Source organism: Rhinolophus ferrumequinum, chromosome 5 (genome assembly GCF_004115265.2).
Source record: "Rhinolophus ferrumequinum isolate MPI-CBG mRhiFer1 chromosome 5, mRhiFer1_v1.p, whole genome shotgun sequence".
NCBI lineage: Eukaryota > Metazoa > Chordata > Mammalia > Chiroptera > Rhinolophidae > Rhinolophus > Rhinolophus ferrumequinum.
Genome location: NC_046288.1, coordinates 684,666 through 709,090, shown reverse-complemented (window position 1 = coordinate 709,090; position 24,425 = coordinate 684,666). Strand labels below are relative to the sequence as shown.

At 37.1% G+C, this 24,425-nt stretch overlaps 1 protein-coding gene across 1 annotated transcript in view; it reads left to right on the top strand.

Annotated features, from left to right (window-relative positions):
• The window catches only part of MPP7 (MAGUK p55 scaffold protein 7), a 242,799-nt gene that overhangs the window by 70,532 nt on the left and 147,842 nt on the right, over positions 1-24,425 (top strand). Inside the window, exon 3 of the mRNA XM_033106666.1 lies at positions 21,822-21,940. Within this exon, the coding sequence (XP_032962557.1) occupies positions 21,822-21,940 (119 nt within the window). The remainder of the gene's footprint in view (positions 1-21,821; positions 21,941-24,425) is intronic.

Here is a 24,425-nt window from a genome sequence, read left to right as displayed (position 1 = left end):
TTTGATAACACGAAGTTTCTTAGGAGTGCGACTATTGCATTATTGTGTAACATTGTTCTTGGGGATATCATGAAGGATATTTCAGGCGAACACAGATGGTCTCCGACTTATGATGGTTCGACTTAACAATTTTTGAATTTTGTGATGGTGCAAAAGTGATACACATTCATTAGAAACCATGCTTTTTTTGTTTTTGTTTGTTTGTTTTGTTTTGTTTTAAATTCTTAACAGAACTTTTTTTTTCTTTTTAAAGATTTTATTGGGGAAGGGGAACAGGAACAGTGTGTACTTCCAGGCCTTTTTTCCAAGTCAAGTTGTCGTCCTTTCAGTCTCAGCTGGGGAGGGTGCTGCTCAGCTTCAAGTTGTTGTCCTTTCAGTCCTAGTTGTGGAGGGCACAGCTCAGCTCCAGGTCCAATTGCTGTTTTTCTAGTTGCAGGGGGCACAGCCCACCATCCCTTGAGGGAGTCAAACTGGCAACCTTGTGGTTGAGAAGACGCATTCCAACCAACTGAGCCATCCGGGAGCTCAGCGGCAGCTCACCTCAAGGTGCCGTGTTCAATCTTAGTTGCAGGGACTAGAGGAATCGAACCAGCAACCTTGTGGTTGAGAGCCCACTGGCCCTTGTGGGAATCGAACCGGCAGCCCTCCAAGTTAGGAGCATGGAGCTCCAACAGCCTGAGCCACCAGGCCGGCCCGAAACCATACCTTTTTGAATTTTGATCTTTTCCTGGGCTAGCGATATGCTATACCCTTGAGGTAGGATAGATAGCTAAGGTATCTAAACCCCTCCAGAATACCCAACGAGGTACCTCCTTTCAAGGAAGTAAAACAAGGAACCACAGGGACACCTGTGGCTAAAGATAAACAAGAACTAGTTTCACCTGGCAGGGCCAGTGACCATGACTGGATCCTGACCTTTAGCTAATTTTAATGTCATTATAATCTCATTTACATTGCAGTTACTGTGACTCCCATCATGCACCTGGTGCCATGACAGTTCCAGAGGAATCAAATAAGGACAAAAAGGAAGGAATCAGAGATCCCACCTCTAGAGGGGAGGAAACAGGGTGTTATTCTCAAATTCCTGCCCATAAGAGATAAAAACCCTAATCAATACTTTCTTGGGTGACTCAATCTCTGAGTTTGCCTGCACTTCATATTCAAGTGTGTAGTTTTGCTTTAATAAACTTCCTGAGCTTTCCCACATTTTTTCTCCCCCTTGAATTCTCTCCCATGAAGGCAAGAACCTGGTTTCTGTTCTGGGTTGAGTTGCTTGGGGACATCCTGGAGAGCTTCCGGCCATCACTCTTTTGTGATGCTGGAAGGCAGCTGTAAACCACAAGTCCCGGTCAGCCACGTGATTATGAGGGTAAACAACCAGTACTCTACAGTGGACTGCGTTGCCAGTATGTTTTGGATATTGTAGTTTTGCATCCCATCATGTCTACAAAATGCCCATTTGTGTCTTCTGCTTCTGGTGAGAAGAGGAAGATGAAGGCAATTACACATAAGCTGAAACTCAAGATAACTGCCCAACTGCAGGCTAACGGTAAGTGTTCTGAGAAAGTTTAAGGTTGGCTAGGCTAAGCTATGATGTTTGGTGGGATAGGTGTACTTTAATGCATTTTTGACTTAAACCCATATAAGTTGAAAATATTCTTTTGGGACGTAACCCGATCGTAAATTGAGAAGCCTCTGTACTTGAAAATCATTGAAGATCATTCTTTCTTGAACTCTGCCTAGGAGCTTTTCTTTTACTTAACTGCTTATTAATTCAACTAACAAGCCTCTGAGAGGATACGATAAAAGTGATGATGGCAGCTACTACTTGCTAAGGGTCAAGTAAGGATTATATGCTAGGTGTTGTTTTTATTCATCTCATTGCAAAACAGGGAAGCATAAATTAGCTGCTAAGCACTCATTTTTTATCTCTGTTGATTATTGTAGTAGTTCTATGAGAAGCCCCTACTTCTGTTCCTACACTTTCATTTTGTACAACCACTAGGCCACCTTCTGCCTACTCACTTTCTGTTGCTAATGCTTATCTTCCTGATTAAAGTTAGTGTTTATGGTCTGTACATTACCATGTTTCCCCGAAAATAAGGCCTACCCCGAAAATAAGCCCCAGTTAAGATCATCGGCCTGACGGACGCATTTAGTACGTTTTGACGATGTTCTAGAAGATGACATGACTGTATTTGAATAAATGTAGATTGTTGTACATGAAAAAATAAGACATCCCCTGAAAATACACCTTAATGCATCTTTTGGAGCAAAAATTAATATAAGACCTGGTCTTATTTTCAGGGAAACATGGTACCATTTACTACACTGACTACCATATGGTGGCTACTATAGTATAATGAGAGTTAAGATTTAGGTTTGCTGCTTTGCAATGTAAGCTAAAACCCAGATACACTATTTGGCTTTGTCTAACTACATGTTCTGCTAAGTTTTAAATATATAATAAATATTGAAATAAATGGAAATAAATCCTATCATAATATTAACTACAATAAAACAAATACAGTGCTTTAGCTTTTATAGCTGACTATTCCAGGCAAGGAGGTCTTGTAACTGGGTAAATGTAGTGTAAATGTAATCAATTTTTCCTAAAAGACAGCTATAGGCCATAATTTACAAGAGTTTTAGAAGCGATTTTCATTTTGCTATGGCTTTATGTTTTGGATGAGTATTGCGGAGAGTCAAAGTACTGTCTGTTGTCTTCTCTTTGGTTGTGGGTACCCTGTACAAGGCCATATACCACTAATGCTACAAATTGTTACAAATTCGTTAGCTACAAATTGGAACCTACTTAAAGCTTAGAGATCACTTCTAAAAATGAAAGTTATGTACAGGTGTCTGCTCTTACCCTCTATTAACTTGCCCCTCATTTTATAGACTTGAAGGTAAGTGTATAAGCAAACAACAATATAATTGCTTAAATTGTTCTGCATATTTAAAAACTTAGCTTGCTAAATGCTTTAATGAGTTATTTGCAGTTGAGAGAAAGTGTAAGAAAAGAGAATGCTTCTGTCAGAGTTGTATTAAAGCATTTTAGTAGTTTAGGTACTTTTGGAAATAAAACATTCTTTAAATGAGAAAAATTGAGGCCTGTTATGAATGGCACTGAATAGTGCTGATTATTTTACCTTTGACAAAGTGGAAAATTTAAAGCTTGGTGTATCCTATTTTATTAATATAATAAAACTTTATAGTGTTGTTCTGGGCGTCGATATATGTTCTTTAGTGTTTATTAGCCCTTGGTTATAGTAAAATGTTTTGGTCCTATGCCTGGCTATACTGTACAGAATGCAAATATCAAAACTCAAAAAAAACCACCCCAAATAAATACATTATTTGTTTTTCTTTTTCTCAAGTCTTTTCCTATATGATTTCTAGATATTTTGGTTTCTTACACTATGTAATCTGATTGAACACAGCGAACATCTTTTTTAGCATTTAACATAGGTTTATAGCTTCCCCAGACTTGTTCTAATAATGAAGCTATGAAGGATATGACAAGAATGGTGATATTAAATTTCTCTAGACTAACAGTAAATTTTTCCATTCTGAATCAGGAATGTTGAGCATCTGGAATCTGCAAGAAGAGTGAATTGTTCACTGCGGGAACACTTTCATCAAATTCTGAGACATTTATTCTCTTAGGAATTACTACTGTCTTGTACAGAATATTATATTTTTACAGAAGCAGTTTTCTGAACTGGAAAAATTTCTTCAGTTCTTTATGCTTCTGTATTTTTGAGTGCTTTCACGTTTTAGAGATGTTATTATTTTGAGAATTAACATCACATTTTAGCATTAAATTAATTTCCTTTGGTTTAATAACATTAATTTATATTTGTCCAAACTCTGTGAAAAAGCAATAGAAAATAAATTGTACCAAACAGAGATTTATTTGTAGTTTATTAGATGGATCTTTTGATGATCTATACTTTGTCATATTTTTCCTTGACTTTTTCAGAATATCTGCAATGTGTATATTGACATCTTACATGTTGATTATGGCATAGATTTCTAAAACAGTGCTATTATGGAAGTGGAGGGAAGGAATATGTGAAATTCGCTATGAATTTTGGTTAAAACATTTCTCGTATCAGGAATTGAGATTCTAATTCAATCATGTTCGGTATTTAAAATAAGTGTAAGTTGGTATACATTTCCTGTTCTTTTTTTTTAAATTCTAGGTTTTTTTCTAAACAGCAAAAACTTTTCCTCTATTTAGTAAATTTTTACTCTGAATTAGACTCTTCTCAGTCTTGATTTTTTTTTTTTGTTCATTGTGTTTGGATATAGTATTGCTGATCCTGGGTTTGATTGTAAGTATCATTGCCTAAGTTAGGGGCCAGATTCTTAAACTAGAATAGTTCATATTAGGTCTTAATGTTTTATTATTAGGTTGGTGCAAAAGTAATTGCGGTTTTTGCAATTATTTTCAACCTCTTAAACCGCAATTACTTTTGCACCAACCTAATAATACTAAATGTGTTTATAATTCAATAGTATATTTACTTAAAATGAGATATTATTCTTCCCCTCAGGTTAGTAATATTTAGTCAATCTTGTACATAGCTGCTTTACCTAATGATCCATCATCAGCTCCCACTAAACTTGAAACTGATGAAGCTGCATATCTGCCTTTCACACACAATTTTGTTATCAAGTATATGGGGATAGGGTTTTCCAAATGTGTAAATAGTTTTAATGTCATATTGATCATTTAATCTGAAGATTTATTCCTGTACTAAATATTCTACTCCTCACCCGGCAGGCTCCCCCACCCCCTACCTTCCCAGTTTCCCTTTCTTTGTATCCCTTTGTGAATCATGGCTACCTCTCCATCAGACCATTGCAGTCTCCTCCCTGCTGATTTGAAGTTAGTCATCATTGCTACTTTGAATTGTTACCTACTCATCACTTTTCTCCAGTAACTTTAAATTGCGTTATTATTTTCACTTAGGCTGCAAGTCAACATAAGCAGATATGAATCATCTTCAATCTATCCAAGTTAGTAAAATCATAATTCACATCCTTTGTTTGCCTTCTCTTTAGGCTTTCTGAGCCACAAACACTTGGGTAACGTAGAGGCTTACCGAAGTACAGGCTTTTATTTTTTGCTTTACCGTGGATGGCTTTTAATGTATTCCAGATAGTGTGTCTATACTTTGTAGTCTTCTTGATGAAAACACAGTTCTTTATTGTTTGACAAATGTGACAACGCTGGTAATTTTCTTCTTCTACAAAGCATTACGACTTTGTTCTCATCTGAGTAGGAAATAGGTTTTCTGACTTCTTTATTATCCATTGCTTCCTGTTTCCCTTCCCCACCCCATCTTAATGATTTAGAAGATAATTGTTTATAATAAAGGTGAATTTTGTGAAGTAGTCCACACAAAATGGTAAAAACTTTTTGTGACTTCTGAGTATAAATTCTTGATTGATGCAGTTTTTTCTGACTTCTGAGAATGTTGTATCCTTGAGTGAAGGATATCCTTGTTCTTTATTCTTTTGTATTCCTATAGAAACATATAGTTTTGAAATGGAAGATATAATCTATCAAACATTTTTAAGCATTTAAGCTGTAAACAGGAGTCTGTAAATAGGAATCTTGACTTTTTTTATATGAATATATCAAGAACTCTTAAGACAATTGCTGAGAGACCTAACATTAAAAGGCTCAAAAGCAAGATCCGTTTTTTAAAAAAGTTCTACCTCTTGAGGGGAATTATATTGCTGGCTGGTTTTTCCACCATCTCTGGTTGTAGCCAAGATTCCCTGAGGTTTAGTTCTGCCAGAAAAAAAGAGAACAGTGCTTATAATGACAAAATGTATTCTATATCTAATGAACCATTTTCCACTGTCACTTCAAGAGTTAGGGGCCCAGAGATCCAGGATGATTGAATAAGTTGAACACACATTTGTTAGATTTCTTCTGAGTATATTTCAGTAAGGCAACTCTAGCATGACATAGCCGATCACCTCCAATGTGTTTCTTTATTATATCTAACACTGGTAGTCTGGAAGGAAGTGGAACGTATATATAATTATCTCAGTAAGGGAATTAATATTATTTTTCTGTATCATTTGAAGCATTTTGTAAGATGAGTTCACAATTATTTCAGCATATTTGGTGTTAATGACAAATGATTCATTCCTTGGACGCTCGGTTTGGATTTTGAAATAAGGCCGTGCATTGGCATACAGTTTACATAAGCCAATAATGTCAGAAGTTTGTCAGTGAATACATAATACTGATATCATCAAAATTATAGTTATTGATGTTTTTTGCAAGCATTTATTGCATTATGTTTGTCTTGAAAGCTGTCAAGATATTTGAGAACAGGGACCATTTTGTCATTTTTCTTTTCTTCCCTCCCATTCCTTACTATGTAAACGTCTAGATTGACCCAGGTCGGGTGTGTGATCACTTTCTTCATTATATCTCATCTCTCTAGTTCACTCTTTACCCAATACATGGGGTCTCTCATTGCCTAACTTTATTGCCTATGGTGGAAAGCCTTTTATTCCCCCTTAATGTATTCCAGCCAGATAAATTTACATTTTATAATCTGTCTCCGTGATGCTTGGGCGTAATCATATGTCTTAGCATTTAATTTGGATTTTATGTATTTTATTTTGTGAATTTGTATTTGTCGTTGGACTCCAGAGTCTAAGCATCCTACCCCAGGGCCTTTGTACGTGTCATTCTTTTCCTACAAGATTTTTCTGTTCCCCACTTGATCATCCCTTAGTTAACGCCTGCACTTCCTTCAGATCTCAGCACAATCATCATGTCCCCGAGGAAGCTTTCCCTGAAATTGTTCCCCAAACCACTCTAACACTTCCATGGTGCCACAGCCCCCTACCTTATTAAAGCACTTTTCACAGTTACTTTACATAAATGACTTGAGATTTATTTTCACTGTGGTCTCCTACACTACGTTGGGGGATGACTTTGCTTTTTTCCTTTCCTCTCACCATTGTATCCCCTGTCTTTTACAGTACCTGGCACGTAGTAAGCACTCAGTATTTGTGGAGTGAGGATGGAAAGGATCGGGTAGGATTTTGAAATGCAGAGGGGTTTGGGAGTTTGCCAGCTTCCTCCATTCACCCCGTGAAATGTTGTCAAGTGTGTTACGTTAAACCTGTTCATGAAACTCTGTGGTAAGAATGTTAGCATTGCTTGTTTTGTCTTTCAGATAATCTCAGGAGTCCTGAAGGAGGGACTGTGACGTCATTAGCAATCACCAGGAAGTTAATTATCTAGTGATTTGGTGGAAGATTACATGAATATAGTGACACTTTCAGGATATAGCAAGTAGCAGTCCACTCTGGCTGGAACAGAATTTGAGGGGAAGTTGTGAGCTATAATGCTGGGAAAACGTTTACATCAGATTATTACCCAGAAGTGAAATTTTTAAAATTATGAAAGTAATATCTCCAGGCATACCTTGAAGAAACTGCAGGGCTCTGATCCAGTCCACCACAATCAAATATTACAGTAAAGTGAGTTGTAATCTTTTTGCTGGGGAGGAGCATGCCTTCAATTTGTAAAAAATACATCTGTGAAGTTTAACACAGTGAAGCACAATAAAGTGAGGTATGCCTGTATTTGTGTAAAAACTCAAGCAGCACAGAGCTATATACAGCAAAAATGAAAGTAATTGTTTCCTGTTCCTTCCGGTTTCTATTCCTAGATTAAACACTGGTGAGAGTTGGATTTAGGTCCTGCAGATGGCCCTCCAGGCTGCCTAGAAGTAAATGAATGAGTGAATAAATGAGTGAATTACTAAATCATAGGGAATGTAAGCTTCAAATTTGATACTGCCGATAACGTGTACCAATTTATGACTTCCTTGCTTTATTCATTTTTCCATTCTTCCAGATGACCCTTTCCAGCCTTTTCTTTCAAATGCAAATGCTTTCTTCCATATCCTCACTCTCATCAGATGACCATGTTTTGCAGTTTACTGAAAATACTGCAGTGATCATAGGGAATTACCGCACGCTTCCCCCACACGCTGCCTTCCTCGTTGGAACCATTGGTGAACTCCCCATGCTTCTATCGAAAGTCGTCCCTCCACTAGTGTGCTAGACCCCATTCCTTCTCATCTCCTGAGGGACAGAGCTTGAGCAAATCCCTCCCTCTCTTACATTGTCAAAATTTCTCTCTCTAGTGGATTAATACCATTAGCACACAAATACGCATTTTTTTTTTTTACCTTAAAAAAATTTCTTTACCCCTATTCCCTTACAGACTCATCAGTTGTCTTTTGTAAGAGGTTGTAGGGATTTCTTATATTTGTAAGAGCTGTCTACATTGGCAGTTTCCAACATGTCTCTCTCTCTTCTTGGTGCTCTTCATGCAGTCTTCTTCACTCACCACAATGCCGAAATCAGTAACCTCAGGTTGCTAAATTCAGTGGGCAATTCGCAGTCCTTGCGCTGCCTGCCCTGTCAATGGCATTTGACGCAGTGGATCATTCATTCTTTCTTGCCTTACTTCGTTTCCAGGACATCATACTCCTGCGGCGGCCCCTCCTCCCTGAGTGATTTTCAGCATCCCCATCTCCTAACTGTGGAGACCTGAGGGCTCAGTCCTTGGCTCTTATTTCTTCTGTGTCTACACTCATGCCTTTGGGGGTCTCATGCAGGCTCGTGGCTTTACTTTAAATACCATCCATATGCCAGTGATTCCTAAATGTGTGTCTTCAGCCCAGGCTGCTCTGCTGAACTCCTGACTCCTCTGTCCAGCTGCCCACCACATCTCTACCTGGATATCCCGTAGCTATCTGGAACTTCATAGGTCTAAAACTGAACTTCCTGGTCACACCGATGGCAACTTCAAACAATCTTGGAGTCATGTTTCTTTCTTTTATTCACACCCCCCTCATTCAGATAGAAACTGATAATTAGCTCTTCCTTCAAAATTTCCAGAATTTTAATACTTGTCATAACTTTCACTAGCTGCTACCTGGGTGCAGTCCACCATCATCTTTTGCCTGGATCACTACATGGACCCTCTAATGTGTTCTCTGCCTCTGCCCTTGCTCCTCTGCTGTCTCTTCTCAACTCAGCAACCTGAGTGATGCTTTAAAAATGTAAGTTAGATCGTATTACTCCTTCACTCAAAACGCTGCAATGGCTGTTTCCCTCTAAAATAAAAGTTAAATTCTTTGCAATATTTTTCCTACATGGCTGTTTCCAAGGTCACCCATGTCCTCTCTTATCTTTTACAACTCTTCCTCTTCCTCCCTTTGCTTCCTTAGATATTCCAGGCATGCCCCGTCTTAGAGGTTTGGGTTTTTTAGTATTGTCTGATCCCTCTGTCTGGAATGCTTGTCCCGCAGTTATCCACGTGGCTAACTCCTTTACCTTCTAAAAGTTTTTGCACATTTGTCATTTTTGCATTGTAGTGTGTACCCTAACCACTTTGTCATTACCATATGCCAGTGGGCCAGCACTGGATCTATCTGACATTGCTCCATTTTGTCTTTTGCTATTAGTATTTGTCATCTTCAATGTATTGTATAATTTACTGTATAATGCTTAGTATTTTCGGCACCCCCACAGCCCCTGAATGTTAGCTACATGAAGGTAGGGATGTTTGTCTTTTGGTTCACTAATATATTACAATCACCTTGAACAGTATCTGGCACAGAGAACTTATCATGTTCAATGAAAGCTGGCTGAATGAATTAATGTTTATTTTACCAAATGACTGCTGGGCTTGTTTTCCCATGCTCTTGCCAAGACTGGATATTTGCAAACTTAATTATTTCCTAAATTGATAGGAGAAAAATGATTGCTTGACTTTGAAAAATTATTTATTAGATGTAACATTGATTTATGTATTGATATTTTGTGGGGTGGAGGCATGTATTTTTTCTACCACCATTTTCCAGCCACCAGTGCCATTGCCCTTTTTTCTATTGGATTATTCATCTTTTGTTGTACTTAGTGCAAGTCACTTCCCTGTCTCAAATAATTTTTAGCTGTTTCTTAGCAAACTTTTTTGTTTCTTTTGATGCATGAAAATTTTATTATAAAGTTGATCAATCATTGCCTTTTATAGTTTCTAAGTTCTTTGTATATTATGAAAAGTGTTTAACTGCAACACGATAAAAATATTCTGTGAAATCTACTTTATATTTCAAATATTTGATCCCTCTGTAATTTGGATATCAGGTTAGGCATTTAACTTTTCTCCTAAAAGTAGCTCTTGAAGGTTTTTGAATAGAAGTTTTAAATGATGGGATTATTACAGGAGGCATAGGCCAGAGTTCAGTTTAAGTCCTACTTACTGGCTAAACATATTTTCTTCTGTAAAATGGAAATAGTAACAGTATCTACTGTGGAGAGTATTAACTGAGATAACCTGTGAAGCACTTGCCATAACCCTATCTGTACAGTAAATTCTCATTTACATCGTTGATAGGTTCTGTGACTTTAAGTGAAACGATGTATACCAAAACCAATTTTACCACAGGCTATTTAATCAACAAGAGTTAAGTTCTGAGGGCATCTCATCCATGTTACAATGAAATGACACTGAATGAAATGACATTATTTGAGGACCTGCTCTCTTAGCTATGATCAATACCACTAGGAATTGCTTCTGGTTACGATTATTGCTAAGTATTATTTTAGGAAGCTTTATCAGTTGTTGGTAAGAAGGATGGATTAAGGAGGAGGCATAGGATAGAAACAAACGTAATTTTTAATAACTAGTTTTATCAGGCATGGGAAAAATTGTTGAGGGTCTGACGATGATGATAACTTTCACCCAGTGTTAAAATTACTGTCATATATTCCTGTGATTTGAGTAATTTTACAAGGTAATGACATTGTAATCCCAGATGCTGACACTTTGTAATTATCTTCTGATAAATGTATTATAAAATAACTTGGAGTAAATTGTTTACTCAACACAGTCACATTTCCTCCCACAGTCAGTGTTGTCTACCTTCCCCAATCCTTGATCAAATCACCTACTTGTTACGTATATCTTATATAAAGATAAGATTATGATAGAAATATGACTTTATCTTGATAGTCCTACTCTTGTATAAATATTGTAAAAAAAAAAAGCACAAGACAACTTGAAGTTGCTAAAGCATTAAAGTATATAATTCTGGATGTAAAATATTGCTGACCCTCTGCCACTTGTGTTGTCAAGGGCTCAAAAAGCTTTATATTAAACTTTCCTTGTTCAAATTACTGCCTAGCTGTTGTCTCTGGATTGGACCATGCTTGACGTAAACATACAAAGCAGAAATTTGGGTTTGAGTCCTCACGAGTGTTTCTTCAGTCTTACAGAAATTCAGTGCATTTAAAAATCTATAGATTTACGTGATTATTGCTGACCTTTCACCTTGGGTGCTCTCCAACCTAGAATGCATCCTTCTGGGCCTGTTTTCCTTCCTTCAGGTCCTGCCTCACATCCTTCCAGCTCCAGCATAGCTTCGGACCTTTATGGACTCCTTTCTTTAAATTGCTGTAATTATTGTTGTGCATATCAGTCAAATGACCGTTGACATATTTTGGTTTTGCTTTCTTTTCTCTCAGTATATAAAATATGCTCGTTTTAAAATACTGCTTTTTCTCCACTGCAACATTTCTATGAAATAATTTTATGGAAACTTTTCACATGTATCTTTGATCATATCTTGTATCAACTGTGCCCAAATATAGGGTGAGTTCTCCCGCCACCTTAAAAATCTGTCCTTAGGAATATAGCCTTTGAAGGCTATGGACCTAATGCTAACCTAACTCTGATGATATTCTTTGTGGAAGGCTTTCCTGAGTCGTCTTCCTCCTTTGGAGGAAATGACCACTTCCCGTGCCTTTGCTAAAGCAGTTTAACCCTGTCCTGCACTTACTGATTGACCCGTGTGCTTGTTCTTGACCCTGTAAATGCCTCAGGACGGGGCTCATGGCCAATTTCTTAGACCTTTAGAACCATGAACAGCCCTTGGTTTATACAAGGAGGTACCATAAATGTTCATCGGAGTGAAGCATCCATGTGCTTGAATGACTACAGAGGAGTACAGGGTAAGTTTCACCATTCCAGGTCTTGCTCAAGGTAGATTTAGGTAAACATTTTAAAGATATGCCTTGCTGTCTAACCTCTCATTACCTGCTCTCTGAATCTCATGGACCCACACCATCTGGATTTCACAGTGTTCGTCACTATTGGAACTCTAGGAACTGAATAGAGGAGTGCTTTGAAGCACGTGTTGGAACATAGACCCAGTTTTCGGCATGGATTGAGATGGTTTCTGGGGTCTAAATAATTTATGTGAATAATTGTCCATGTTACCTGCATTGAGACTATATGCACACTAGGGGCTCTTTTAACCATCTCTCTAACTTCTGGTTTGCATTGTCCTACCTCTTCTGGCTTTGCTCTGTGGCCTGAGAAGAAGTGACTGCTGGCGTCACTAGGGTACTAAACTAGGGTGGCAAATAAAGTAGGATTGTATAAATCTAGTTAAAAAACAGAAAACTTGGGTTTATGAGCTTATGCTAACAGAGAAATTATTTTAAATTTGCACATAAAATGGCTTATTCCCACAAAAGGTTAAGCATTATTTGAGTACAGTTAACATGTTCCTTATATGTAAGACTAGGGTGGTTTTATTTCCGAGTGTGGTATTTTGTCCAGTTAAAATGTATACCTGAACTGTTGTTTTAACTTTGAACCATTGCATTGAAATGTTGTCATTCTAGAGGAGACATAAAGGAAAGAAGAACATTATTTTTTATCAAATGCCTACTCCGTGATAGGCATAGGGCTAGGTGCTGCCACGTGCATTGTTCTGTTGAATTCTTACACAATGACCATATTTACCACAATTTCTTCTTTTTTCTTATTAGTTTCAGGTGTACAAAACAACATAATGATTAGACGTTTACACTCCTTTCAAAGTTATAACCCCAACAAGTCTACTACTTATCTGACACCGTAGGTAGCTATTATAATACCATTGACTATATTCCCTATACTGTATTTTACATCCCATGACTATATATATTTTCAATTATAGTTGACATTTAATACTATTTTATATTACTTTCAGGTGTACAGGGCAGTGGCCAGGCATCCATATAACTTATGAAATCCCCCTGTCAAATCCAGCACCCACCCGATACCATACAAAGTTTAACATTATTGACTATATTCTCCATACTGCACTTCACATCCCCATGACTATTTTGAATAGCGCTGCAGTAAACATAGGGGTGCATATATTTTTTCATATTAGTGTTTTAGACTTCTTTGGATAAATATCCAGGAGTGGAATTGCTGGATCATAAGGTAATTCTATATTTAATTTTTTGAGGAATCTCCATCCTGTTTTCCATAGTGGCTGCACAAATTTGCAATCCCACCAACAGTGCTTGAGGGTTCCCTTTTCTCCACATCCTCACCAGCACTTGTTGTTTGTTGATTTATTGATGATGGCCATTCTGACAGGAGTGAGGTAGAATCTCTGAGGTGGTTTTAATTTGCATTTCTCTGATGGTTAGTGTCATTGAGAACCTTTTCATATGTCTATTGGCCATCTGTGTGTCCTCTTTGGACAAATATCTACTCGGATCCTCTCCCCATTTTTAAATTGAATTGTTTGTCTTTTTTTGGTGTTGAGTTGTATGAGGTTTTTAATTTTTATTTTATTTTTTATAATTTTTGGATATTAATTCCTTATCAGATGTATCATTGGCAAATATCTTTTCCCATTCAGTACGAAATCTTTTTTGTTGTTGTTGTTGATGGTTTCCTTTGCTGTGAAAAACACTTTTAGTTTGATGTAGTCCCCTTTGTTTATTTTTTTCTTTTGTTTCCCTTGCCTGAGGAGATATATCAGTGAAAATATTACCAAGGGTAATGTCTGAGAGATTACTTCTTATATTTTCTTTTAGGAGTTTTATGATTTTGGGTCTTACATTTACGTCTTTAATTCATTTTGATTTTATTCTTGTATATGGTGTAAGAAGGTAGTCCAGTTTCATTTTTTTTTTTCATCTGTATCTGGCCAGTTTTCTTAGCACCATTTATTGAATAGATTGTCTTTATTCCAATATAACTTCTTGCTTCCTTTTTCATAGATTAAATGACCATATAGGCATGGATTTATTTTTGGTCTCTCTATTCTGTTCCATTGATCTGTGTGTCTGTTTTTATGTCAATACTATGCTGTTTTGATTACTGTGGTCTTGTAGTATAATTTAATATCAGGTAGTGTGATAACTTACAGCTTTGTTCTTCTTTCTCAGGATTGTCATGGCTATTTAGGCTCTTTTATGGTTCCATATAAATTTTAGGATTATTTGCTCTAGTTCTGTGAAAAATACCATTGGTATTTTGATAGGGAGTGCATTGAATCTATAGATTGCTTTGGATAGTATGGACATTTTAACTATATTAATTTTTCCTATCTGTGAACATGGTATATGTTACCATTTATTTGTATCTTCTTTTATTTCTTTTTTTCAATGTCTTATAATTTTCTAAGTACAGGTGTCTTACTTCCTTGGTTAAATTTATTCCTAAGTATTTTATTTTATTGATGCAATTGTAAATAGGATTGCTTTAATTTCTCTTTCTGATAGTTTGTTATTGGGGTATACGAACCAATGTGAAAAATGCAACCAGTTTCTGAATATTAATTTTGTTTACTGCTTCTTTACTAAATTTATCAGTTCTGAAAGTTTTTTGGTGGAATCTTTGGGGTTCTGTATATATATGACATCATGTCATCTGCAAATAATGACAATTGAGCTTCTTTTTTTCCCATTTGGATGTCTTTTATTTCTTTTTCTTTTGTGATTGCTGTGGCTAGGACTTCCAGTACTAGGTTGAATAAAAGTGGTGAAAATAGCCATCTTTGTCTTGTTCCTGCTCTTAAGGGGAATGCTTTTAGCTTTTCTCCATTGAGTATGATATTAGCTGTGGGTTTCTCATATATGGTCTTTATTATGTTATGTTCCCTCTATTCCCATTTTGCTGAGAGTTTTTATCATAAATGGATGCTGGATTTTGTCAAATTCTTTTTCTGTATCCATTGATATGACCATATGATTTTTATTTTTCATTTTGTTTATGTGGTGTATCACATTAATTGATTTGTGGATAGTGAACCAACCTTGCATACCAGGAATGAATCCCATTTGATCAAGGCATATTATCTTTTTAATGTATTGCTGAATTTGTTTTGTTAATATTTTGTTGAGGATTTTTGCATCTATATTCATTAGGGATATTGGCTTATAGTTTTATTTTTTTGTAATGTTGTCTGGTTTTGCAATCAGGGTAATGGTGGCCTTGTAAAACGAGCTTGGGAACCTTCCTTCCTTTTGAATTTTTTTGAATAGTTTGAGGAAAATAGTTGTTATTTCTTTTTTTAATGTTTGGCAAAATTCACCAGTGAAGCCATCTGGTCTATTACTTTGTTTGGAATTTGTTGATTACTTACTCAATTTTGTTGTTAGTAATTGATCTGTTCAGATTTTCTATTTCTTCTTGATTCAGCCTTGGAAGATTGTATGCTTCTAGGATTTTATCCATTTCTTTCAGATTGTCCTGTTTCTTGGTATATAGTTGCTTGTAGTATTTTCTTAAAATATTTGTATTTCTTTGGTGTCTGTTGTCCCTTCTCCTCTTTCATTCCTAATTTTATCTATTTGGGTCTACTCTCTTTTTTTCTTGATGAGTCTGGTTAAAGATTTGTCAATTTTGTTTATCATTTCATAAAACTGTCTCTTGGTTTCATTGATTTTTTTTCTTGTGTGTGTTTTTTTTTTTTTTTTTTTTTAGTCTATATTTTGTTTATTTCCCCTCTGATCTTTACTTCCTTCCTTTGGAAGGAAGTATTCACTTTGGGCTTTGTTTACAGTTCTTTTTCCAGTCCCTTAGGTGTAAAGATAGACTGTTGATTTGATATTTTTCTTGTTTCTTGAAGTCGGCCTGCATTGCTATGACTTTCGCTCTTAGGACTGCTTTTCCTGTGTCCTATAGATTTTAGATCTTTGTGTTTCATTTTCATTTCTCTCAAAGTATTTTTTTTTATTTCTTCCTTGATCTCATTATTGAGCCATTCATTATTTAGGGGCATATTATTTAGCCTCCATGTGTTTGTGTGGTTTTCTGTTTTTTTTTCTTGTAATTGATTTTTAGTTTTGTACCATTGTGGTCAGGGAGGATGCTTGATATAATTTCAGTATTCTTAAATTTATTGAGACTTCTATTGTGGCCCAACATGGTCTGTGTTGGAAAATGTTCCATGTGCACTCGAAAAGAATGTATATTCTGCTGTTTTGGGGTGAAATGCTCTAAAAATATCAATTAAATTTACCTGGTGTAGTGTGTTATTTAAGACCTCTATTTTTATGTTGATTTTCTGTTTGGAAGATCTGTCCATTGGTGTCAGTGGGGTGTTAAAGTCTCTTACTATGATTGTGTTACTGTTGATCTCTGCCTTTATGTCAGTCAATATTTGCTTTCTATATTTAGTTGCTCTTATGTTGGGTGCATAAATGCTTACTAGGTGATTTCCTCTTGTTGGATTGATCCCTTTATTATTATTTTTGTCCTTCTTTGTCTTTCATTATAGTCTTTGTTTTAAAGTTTATTTTGTCTAAGTATTGCTACCCCAGCTTTTTTCTCATTTCCATTTGCGTGAAATATTGTTTTCCATCCATTTTCTTTCAGTCTGTGTGTGTCTTTTGATCTGAGGTGGATCTCTTATAGGCAGTATATTGCATGGGTCTTGTTTTCTTATCCATTCAGCTACCCTATGTCTTTTGATTGGAGTATTTAATACATTTACTTTTTTTTTTTTTTTTTGGTATACTATAGAGAAGTTTATTACGCACAGGTCCTGAAGGAAGTGAGGGGCCACTGGAGGAGGTCAAGGCAGGGTGCTGCAGGACCTGTCACATACCTTTATTAGGGTCCGTGGGTGGAGTGCTTTTGGGTTCCCTGGCTAGGGACGGACTTGTCAATTCAAACCAAAAATGAGCACGGTTTTGGTAAGCACCACAGGGTCTTCTCTAAGGGGTGTACACAGAGGATCCCTTGGAGGTGACGGAGACTTGCTCAAAGGGAAGCCCTATCAGGGACTTCTCCACACTTGTGACTCTGCAGGCTGTTTAAGCGTGGCTCCTGGGAGGGCCCAGTGTCCGTACAAGGCCCCTGCAGTTTGCTTGGCCTCAAAATGGGTGCTGAAATACATTTACTTTTGAAGTGATTATTGATAGGTACATAGTTACTGTCATTTTATTATTCATATTTTTTATCTTCATTTGTTTTTCTTCTTTCTTCTGCTTAATGAAGTCCTTTCAACATTTCTTGTAATAGTGGCCTAGTGGTAATGAATTTCTTCAGCTTTTTCTTGTCTGGGAGGCTCTTTATTTCTCCTTCAATTTTAAATGATAGTTTTGCTGGGTAGAGTAGTCTTAGAAAGCCCTTGGTTTTCATCATTTCGAATATTTCCTTTGAAGGTTTCTGTTGAGAAATCTGCTGATAGTCTTATAGGAACTCCCTTGTAAGTAGCTAGTTGTTTTTCTCTTGCTGCTTTTAGGATTCTCTCTTTGTCTTTAAACTTTGCCATTTTAGTTATGATGTGTCTTGGTGTGGGCCTATTTTGTTTCATCTTGTTTGGGACTCTTGCACTTCCTGGGCTTATACTTGTATGTTTATTTCCTTTGCCAGCTTAGGGAAATTTTCAGTCATTAGTTCTTCAAATAGCTTCTCAATGCCTTGCTCCCTCCCTTCTCCTTCTGGTACTTCTATGATGTAAATATTATTATGCTTCATGTCCCAAAGGCCTTAAGCTTTCTTCATTTTTTTTTTAATTCTTTTTTTCTTTTTGTTGTTCTGATTGGGTGTTTCTTGTTACCTTTTCTTCTGATTTGCAAATTCGATCTTCTGCTTCATCTGCTATTGATTCCTTCTAGTGTAGTCTTCATTTCAGTTATTGTTTTTTTATTTCTGACTGGTTCTTTTTTATGGTTTCTCTGTCCTTCTTTATGCTTGCTGTCTCTTTGTTGAAATTCTGAGTAAGTTCCTTAAGCATTCTTATAACCAGTGTTTTAAACTCTGTCTCTGGAAGGATGGTTACCTCCATTTCACTTAGTTCTATTTCTAGAGGTTTCTCCTGTTCCTTTCTTTGGGACATGTTTCTTTGTTTCCTCATTCTGGCCTGCATCTCTGTGTTTGCTTCTATGTATTAGGTAGATGTGCAGTCTTTGCTCGGTGGCCTTATGTAGTATGTGTCCTGTGTGGTTCAGTTATGCAGTCTTCCTAATCTCCTGTGCTTGTGTTCCAGGAGTGTCCTTTGTGTGTATTGTGTGTGTTCTTCTGTTGTGATTGAGCCTTGATTTCTTTTGGTGTGTCAATGGATGGGATTGCCTTCCAGACTGACTGACTATTAGGATTGGCTATGCATGTATGAGCTGCTGTGTGGGTGCTGATCCTTTAGAGGGAGGTTTGCTCCCATGGGTTCTTGTTGAGACCACTTTTTGGGTGTGCTGCTTGTGGGGCTAACCAGGTGGTGCTCTGGGGTGGTCTGAAGCTGGCTTCTGGGTGTGTTGTTTCTGGTGTCTCTTAGGAGAGTCTGCTGTGCAGGGTAATTTCAGCCTTGCCAGCTACCGTTTGCCTCAGCCCTCAGGTTCCCGAGAGCTGCCCAAGACAGGCTGCAGCACAGGGTCTGAGTCACAGCTCAGCACCAACAGTTCCTGGGCCACTGTGTGCTGTCTGCTGCTTAAGAGGCCTTTGCAGCTTGTGGGGGCGGGACCTGCTGCTCAGCAGCTGAGAGTACTCCAGGCAATGCAGCACCAGCCATGTGGGGCGGGAACCCAGAGTGTCACTAAGGTGGTGCATACATGTGGATTTCACCAGACCAATGCGGTCTCAGATTTGCCCCTTTGGAGGAGGGTTCAACATAGAAAATATGGCATCCTCGTGTAGGCTATGCATGAGGCAGACTCCATACAGAGATAATGGCCGCTATCTCTCCAGCCCTCGCTCTGGATCCACACAACTCAGTATTTCCCCATGTGTCTATGGCGCCTCTGAAGCTGCTTCTCCTCCACCAGAGACCAGATGAGTATTTGCAAGCATGTGAGTCTGTGTGTAGGCTTTTTAAGTGGGCATCTGAGTTTCCAGCTGCCTTCTGCCTCACCAGGATGGGCAGACAGAGACCTTGCTGATTTTCACTGTCAGATGTTGTGGGAACTCCTCTTCCCGGCACAGGAACCCTGGGCTGGGGAGCCTGGAGTGGGGCTGCAACCCCTCCCTCTTCTGGGGAATCTCTCCCACCAAGGTGTCCTTCCTAGTGTTCAACCACTATCTGTGGGTTTGGGGTCAGCCCATTTCACATCTCCACCCATACTACTAGATTTGATGTGGCCTCTTCTTTATATCCTTAGTTGTAGGGGTTCTGTTCAGCTAGTTTTCAGATGATTCTTGAGGTTGATTGTTCTATAATTTATTTGTAATTTTGGTGTGATCTTGGGAGACAGCAGGCATATGTAGCATTTATCTAATCCACCATCTTGGAACTCTTGGCTTTCTTATTCTGTTTTTACTCTATTTTGAAATATTTGTAGATTCACAGGTTGTATTGCAGTTTTTACAATTATTTTTAACCTTTTAAACTGCAATTACGTTTACACCAACCTAATAAGAAACATTACAGACAGATCCTGTGTACGAGACCTGGTTTCTTCCAATGGTAACTTCTTGTATAACTATAGTAGAGTATCACAACTGGGAAATTGTCACTGATACAGTCCATTGACCTTATTCAGATTTCACCAGTGTCACATGCACTTATTTGTGTGTGTGTGTGTATGTGTGTGTTGCATGTGTATTTTGTTCCATACAATTTTACCACATGTGTAGGTTACCATTTGTTTTTCAACTTAGAAGGGAAATAAGGCTCAGATAAGTTATGTGAAATGTGTGAAGTATAGAGCTAGGGTTTGAATATAGGTCTGTTTGATTCAAAGTTTCGCTTTTTCAGTAATAGTAATGATAAATAACAATAGTGATCAATTAAAACAATGGCTGAACCTCACTGAGTTACGTATGAAACAGATTGAGTACTTGTCCCGTGCCCGTGACTATTCTAATGCATTAACTCATTTAATACCCCCAATAAGTATACCTCAGAAATTATATCACAGTTGAATTAGTATCATTAATTAAACTAATCATGTTACCGAGGAATAGGTAATTATTTTTACTACTTTTTACTCCTGAAATCAGTAATAGTGAAGATCTACCTTCTTGTTATATAATTTCATATTTGAACCTCTGACCTTAACCACTGACCTTGGCAATGCTGATTACTTTAAGTGTGTGTGTGTGTGTGTGTGTGTGTGTGTGTGTGTGTGTATGTGTGTGTGTGTGTGAAGTGAGACCTGTATACACTGAGTTAAGTTGAGGTACCTTAAAAATATTTACTAAATTGTAAATAAGAGCTAGTTTAGGCAAGATGCCAGGGTTTTCAGGGAATAAATATAAACCACCAAGAATACTCAAGAATGTAATTCTTTTTCTAGAGTATTTTAGATTTTTTTTTGGCCAGATACAGCCCGAGGAATATTTGAGTTTAATCGAATCTCTCAAGTTACATATCTAACTTTCAAAGTTGGCCCTAATGCATTTGGTCGTGAATTGTCACTGATTATCAGATTATTTAATGCTTTAGGAATATAATAGATATACTGATCAGCAGTCCATAATTTACTCTACAATTCTTTGCTAGTTAAGTATCTTGTAAAGCTGTCCCTGTGATAAACAGCAGTACTTATTCAGACCAGAAGTAACAACAGTCCCGTGTGTTGTAGATCCCAGGAGTTCTTGGTGTTTTTGTAGACAGCAGACAGAAATAAAAGGAATTTTGTCCTTTTTACCTCATGTAATCCCACTGGAAAATAAAACATGTGCTATGAGTTGATATTGACTTCTGCCAGGTCACCTCCCTGAAGAGTCTCGGGCAAGGAGCGTTGCAACATTTTTTTGGACAGGAGTTTGACGGCCTCTGAATGAGATGGATGGGTTATGCCGTACGCTACTGTGGAACACTGCGCTACTGTCTACTCCTAGGAAGCTTCTAGCGAGGAGCTCCACGAATAACCTGCATCTCTTACCTTAACTCTTTCAGAGCATATCACCTCCCCCAAAATTAGAGTCAGATTTAAACTAAGTTCTACGTAGTTTTTTCTTTTTTCTTTTTTAATGGGTGATTGAAATAATACAGCGTCAGTGATGGTTTATTCTGCCTTTCTTCTTAGAGCTTGACTTTGGATGTTAGATAATGCAAAGGGTTTTGAAGCTGTATGTTATTAGAAGCGATTTGGAAGCCACAAAACCTTTTTAGTGGATCACTCTATCAATTTTCTGCTCTTCTAAGGAAGTTTTTCCTATTCATGACTCATTTCACTCTTTGGCTAAAATTGAGGGAATGCAATAACGATTAAGGAAAGGAATGTATGCCTTTTCTTTTTTTGAAAGCTTGTACACATTTTCTGTCTCGGGTTATGTAAACTTGGAAGACTGCAGAATGTTGACAACTGTGAAAGGTAAAAACTAGTCTGTTAATACATACTTCTTTGGAATTGAAAAATCAAAAAGCTTCCTTTGCTTCTTTGGAGAAGTGTTTTGCTGGATGGCCCAGAATACAAATCCAGTAAAAAAGACATGTTCCAGCCGCCACTTACACACACCTTAAGCGAAATTAATGAGATCACTCTAAGATTACGCTTTGTGTTTTATTTTCATTTTATAGGTCTGTATGAGCTGCTGGCTGCTCTGCCAGCCCAGCTGCAGCCACATGTGGATAGCCAGGAAGACCTGACCTTCCTCTGGGATATGTTTGGTGAAAAAAGCCTGCATTCACTGGTAAAGGTAAACCATGCTGATGTCAGATTCTCTTTGCGGAAAAACATATGGAAAAATATTTTGAGCGCCATCTAGTAAACCAGAGATCAAATTGTTGCTCTCTGAAAACAAAACAGCCTTGTTCCATTTCACTGACGGGCGTGGAAGTTGTTAAAGATTCTACCAAAAATACATAGATGATTTCACTTAATGGTGGTGATCTCGCCGTGCATACTAATGCAGCAAACATGTGGTTGCCCTTGTTTAGAAAAAGAATATGAAATAGTAGCAGGAAGGGTTAGACTCTTTATGGTCAACATTCAAGCTGGAATTTAACTTAAATAAATAATGTTCACAGCAAAAATTAGAAGGAATATATTTTCTGAGGTTAAGGATGGCAGCAGTTCAATAGCCACATTAATTTAAAATAATTTCCTTTAACAAAGTCAACTGAAATTCCAGCAAGCTATTTCTTTTCTTGGCACGACGCCACTGAAATGGTACTTTGTGTATAAATACACTGAAGCTAAATATGAGTGAAAACAGTTTTTGAGACAGTTTTAGTGAAGCATCATGCCATGAAAATGATCAGCCACCAGAATTCAGATCTTGCCACACAGCAATACTGGGAGTGATCACAATTCTTAAAATAGTAAAACGAGAACAAGAAACTTACTGGAAAATATGCCACTCTTGCTTCTCGAAATATGAATTGCAGTTTCTCTCATTTAACTCAAACTGAAAGAAATGTAGAGCTTATTTGAGTCTGTGGGAGCTAGAAACATGATGCTTCAACAATATCTGGACCTATATTTAATTCAGCCAAATTTGTTACAGTTGTGTATCATGATAAGAGGCTTTGAATTGCTGTAGAGTATTTGAAAAGGAACAACTTCTGAGTTGCAGTTACTTCACAGGACAGAAGAATTCTTACCGCATTTTTTTTTTTTTTTATTGTCAAATTTGAAATTTGTGTGCCTCCAGCAGTGGCAAGTCTCAAAAAGTGAAAATGGCATTTTTTTCTAGCACTACATTTAAAGACTAGTACGTTTTATTTGTTTATTTAGTTTTTATATAATTGCCAAGATATTTTTGTGTTCTGAATAATTTTATGTAGCTTAGTTGCTCTCTTGGGATGTGTTAGAAATAGTCTTGGGATTATAGTTGATAAAGTTTATGACTTACTGAGGCAACCATGACAAAACATTCCTGTATTAAATGTGTGGACATTGGATTTGTTTAGATTGATTCGATCTTTTGATAGGAATAAAATGTATTTCAAATTACATCATGACCCCTTAATCATTAAATAGACATGCCCCCAAACAATGGCTGCATGTGTGACTATATTTATAATGTGTCTACTGTCTCAGTTTCCCTACCTATAAAATGGAAATTATAATATCTGTTGACAAGGTTGTTTGTGAGTTTCAAATAAAATAGTGAAGATCTCAGGTCTTTGATAGTTACAGGCTCAGCAAATAGAAAGAAGTAGGCATCATTAGAGTATTAGGGAAATTTTTAAGTATCATAGTGTGTGAAGGACCAAAAAGAATGACAGAGATGGTTGTTTCTATTAAAAGAATGAAACTAATGTGTAAATATATTCTTAGTTACATTGGCTGTTGAGTTTTAAGCATAGGCTGTTTTTAAAGTATATGTCCAAGAAGTGGTTAGGAAAACTGGAGAGTATTGGTATCTGGTTTTATAAAAACAGGGAAGCAAATCAATTGGTGTTGCCAGTATTTACCCAATAACATGTACTATTCCAAATGTTTTTCAGTAGTTGCTTTAGAATGTATTTTTACAATTAGTTTTATTATGTACCTTTAGTATATTCTCAGTTCTTAATAGTTTCCCCCACTCCCAGTTTTTATCAGTGCACCCCCAGAGTGCCCTTTGACTGACCCATTCTATTAGTTTTCAAGGCTGTAAAACTTAAAATGCCTCCAGGAGGTAGGCTCTTGGGATTGTAGTTCAAACAGCTGGAACAAACTGCTTAACTGTCTTCCAGACGCCTCTGTTAGAGGGTGGAGGCTAGAAGCCTTCAGCTTTTATGTAAATCTTGGTACAAGAGCAAAAGGAATTTGTTTGAAAAGATTTGTTTTAGGTTGACTCAAAATGTGCTTCCACATTATGTTCTTTCGTTGGTTATGTGATTTAAAACCAGGTCCACACAAAATGTGATTTTATTGTAGCACAAAATTTTCATGGTTGTCATCTTATTTATGTGAAAAAAAAAGTGGTTGATAAATCATAACACAGTTTTAAATACCTATAACATTATGGTCCAATGTAAACTATACTTAAGAAGAGGCAGTTTTGGCACAGCCCTCTGTGACAGGTATGACATGCCCCTTTAAGATATTGAGCCACACCCTGGCAGGAATAAGGTACGTTATGAACTTGTCACTGGAAAGAAAGTATGATCCTATAAGGTGTTAGCTATGGATTATTTTTAGAAGAAATATCTCTCAATAGGAAAGTTGAATAATAAAAACGGTGAGCATGA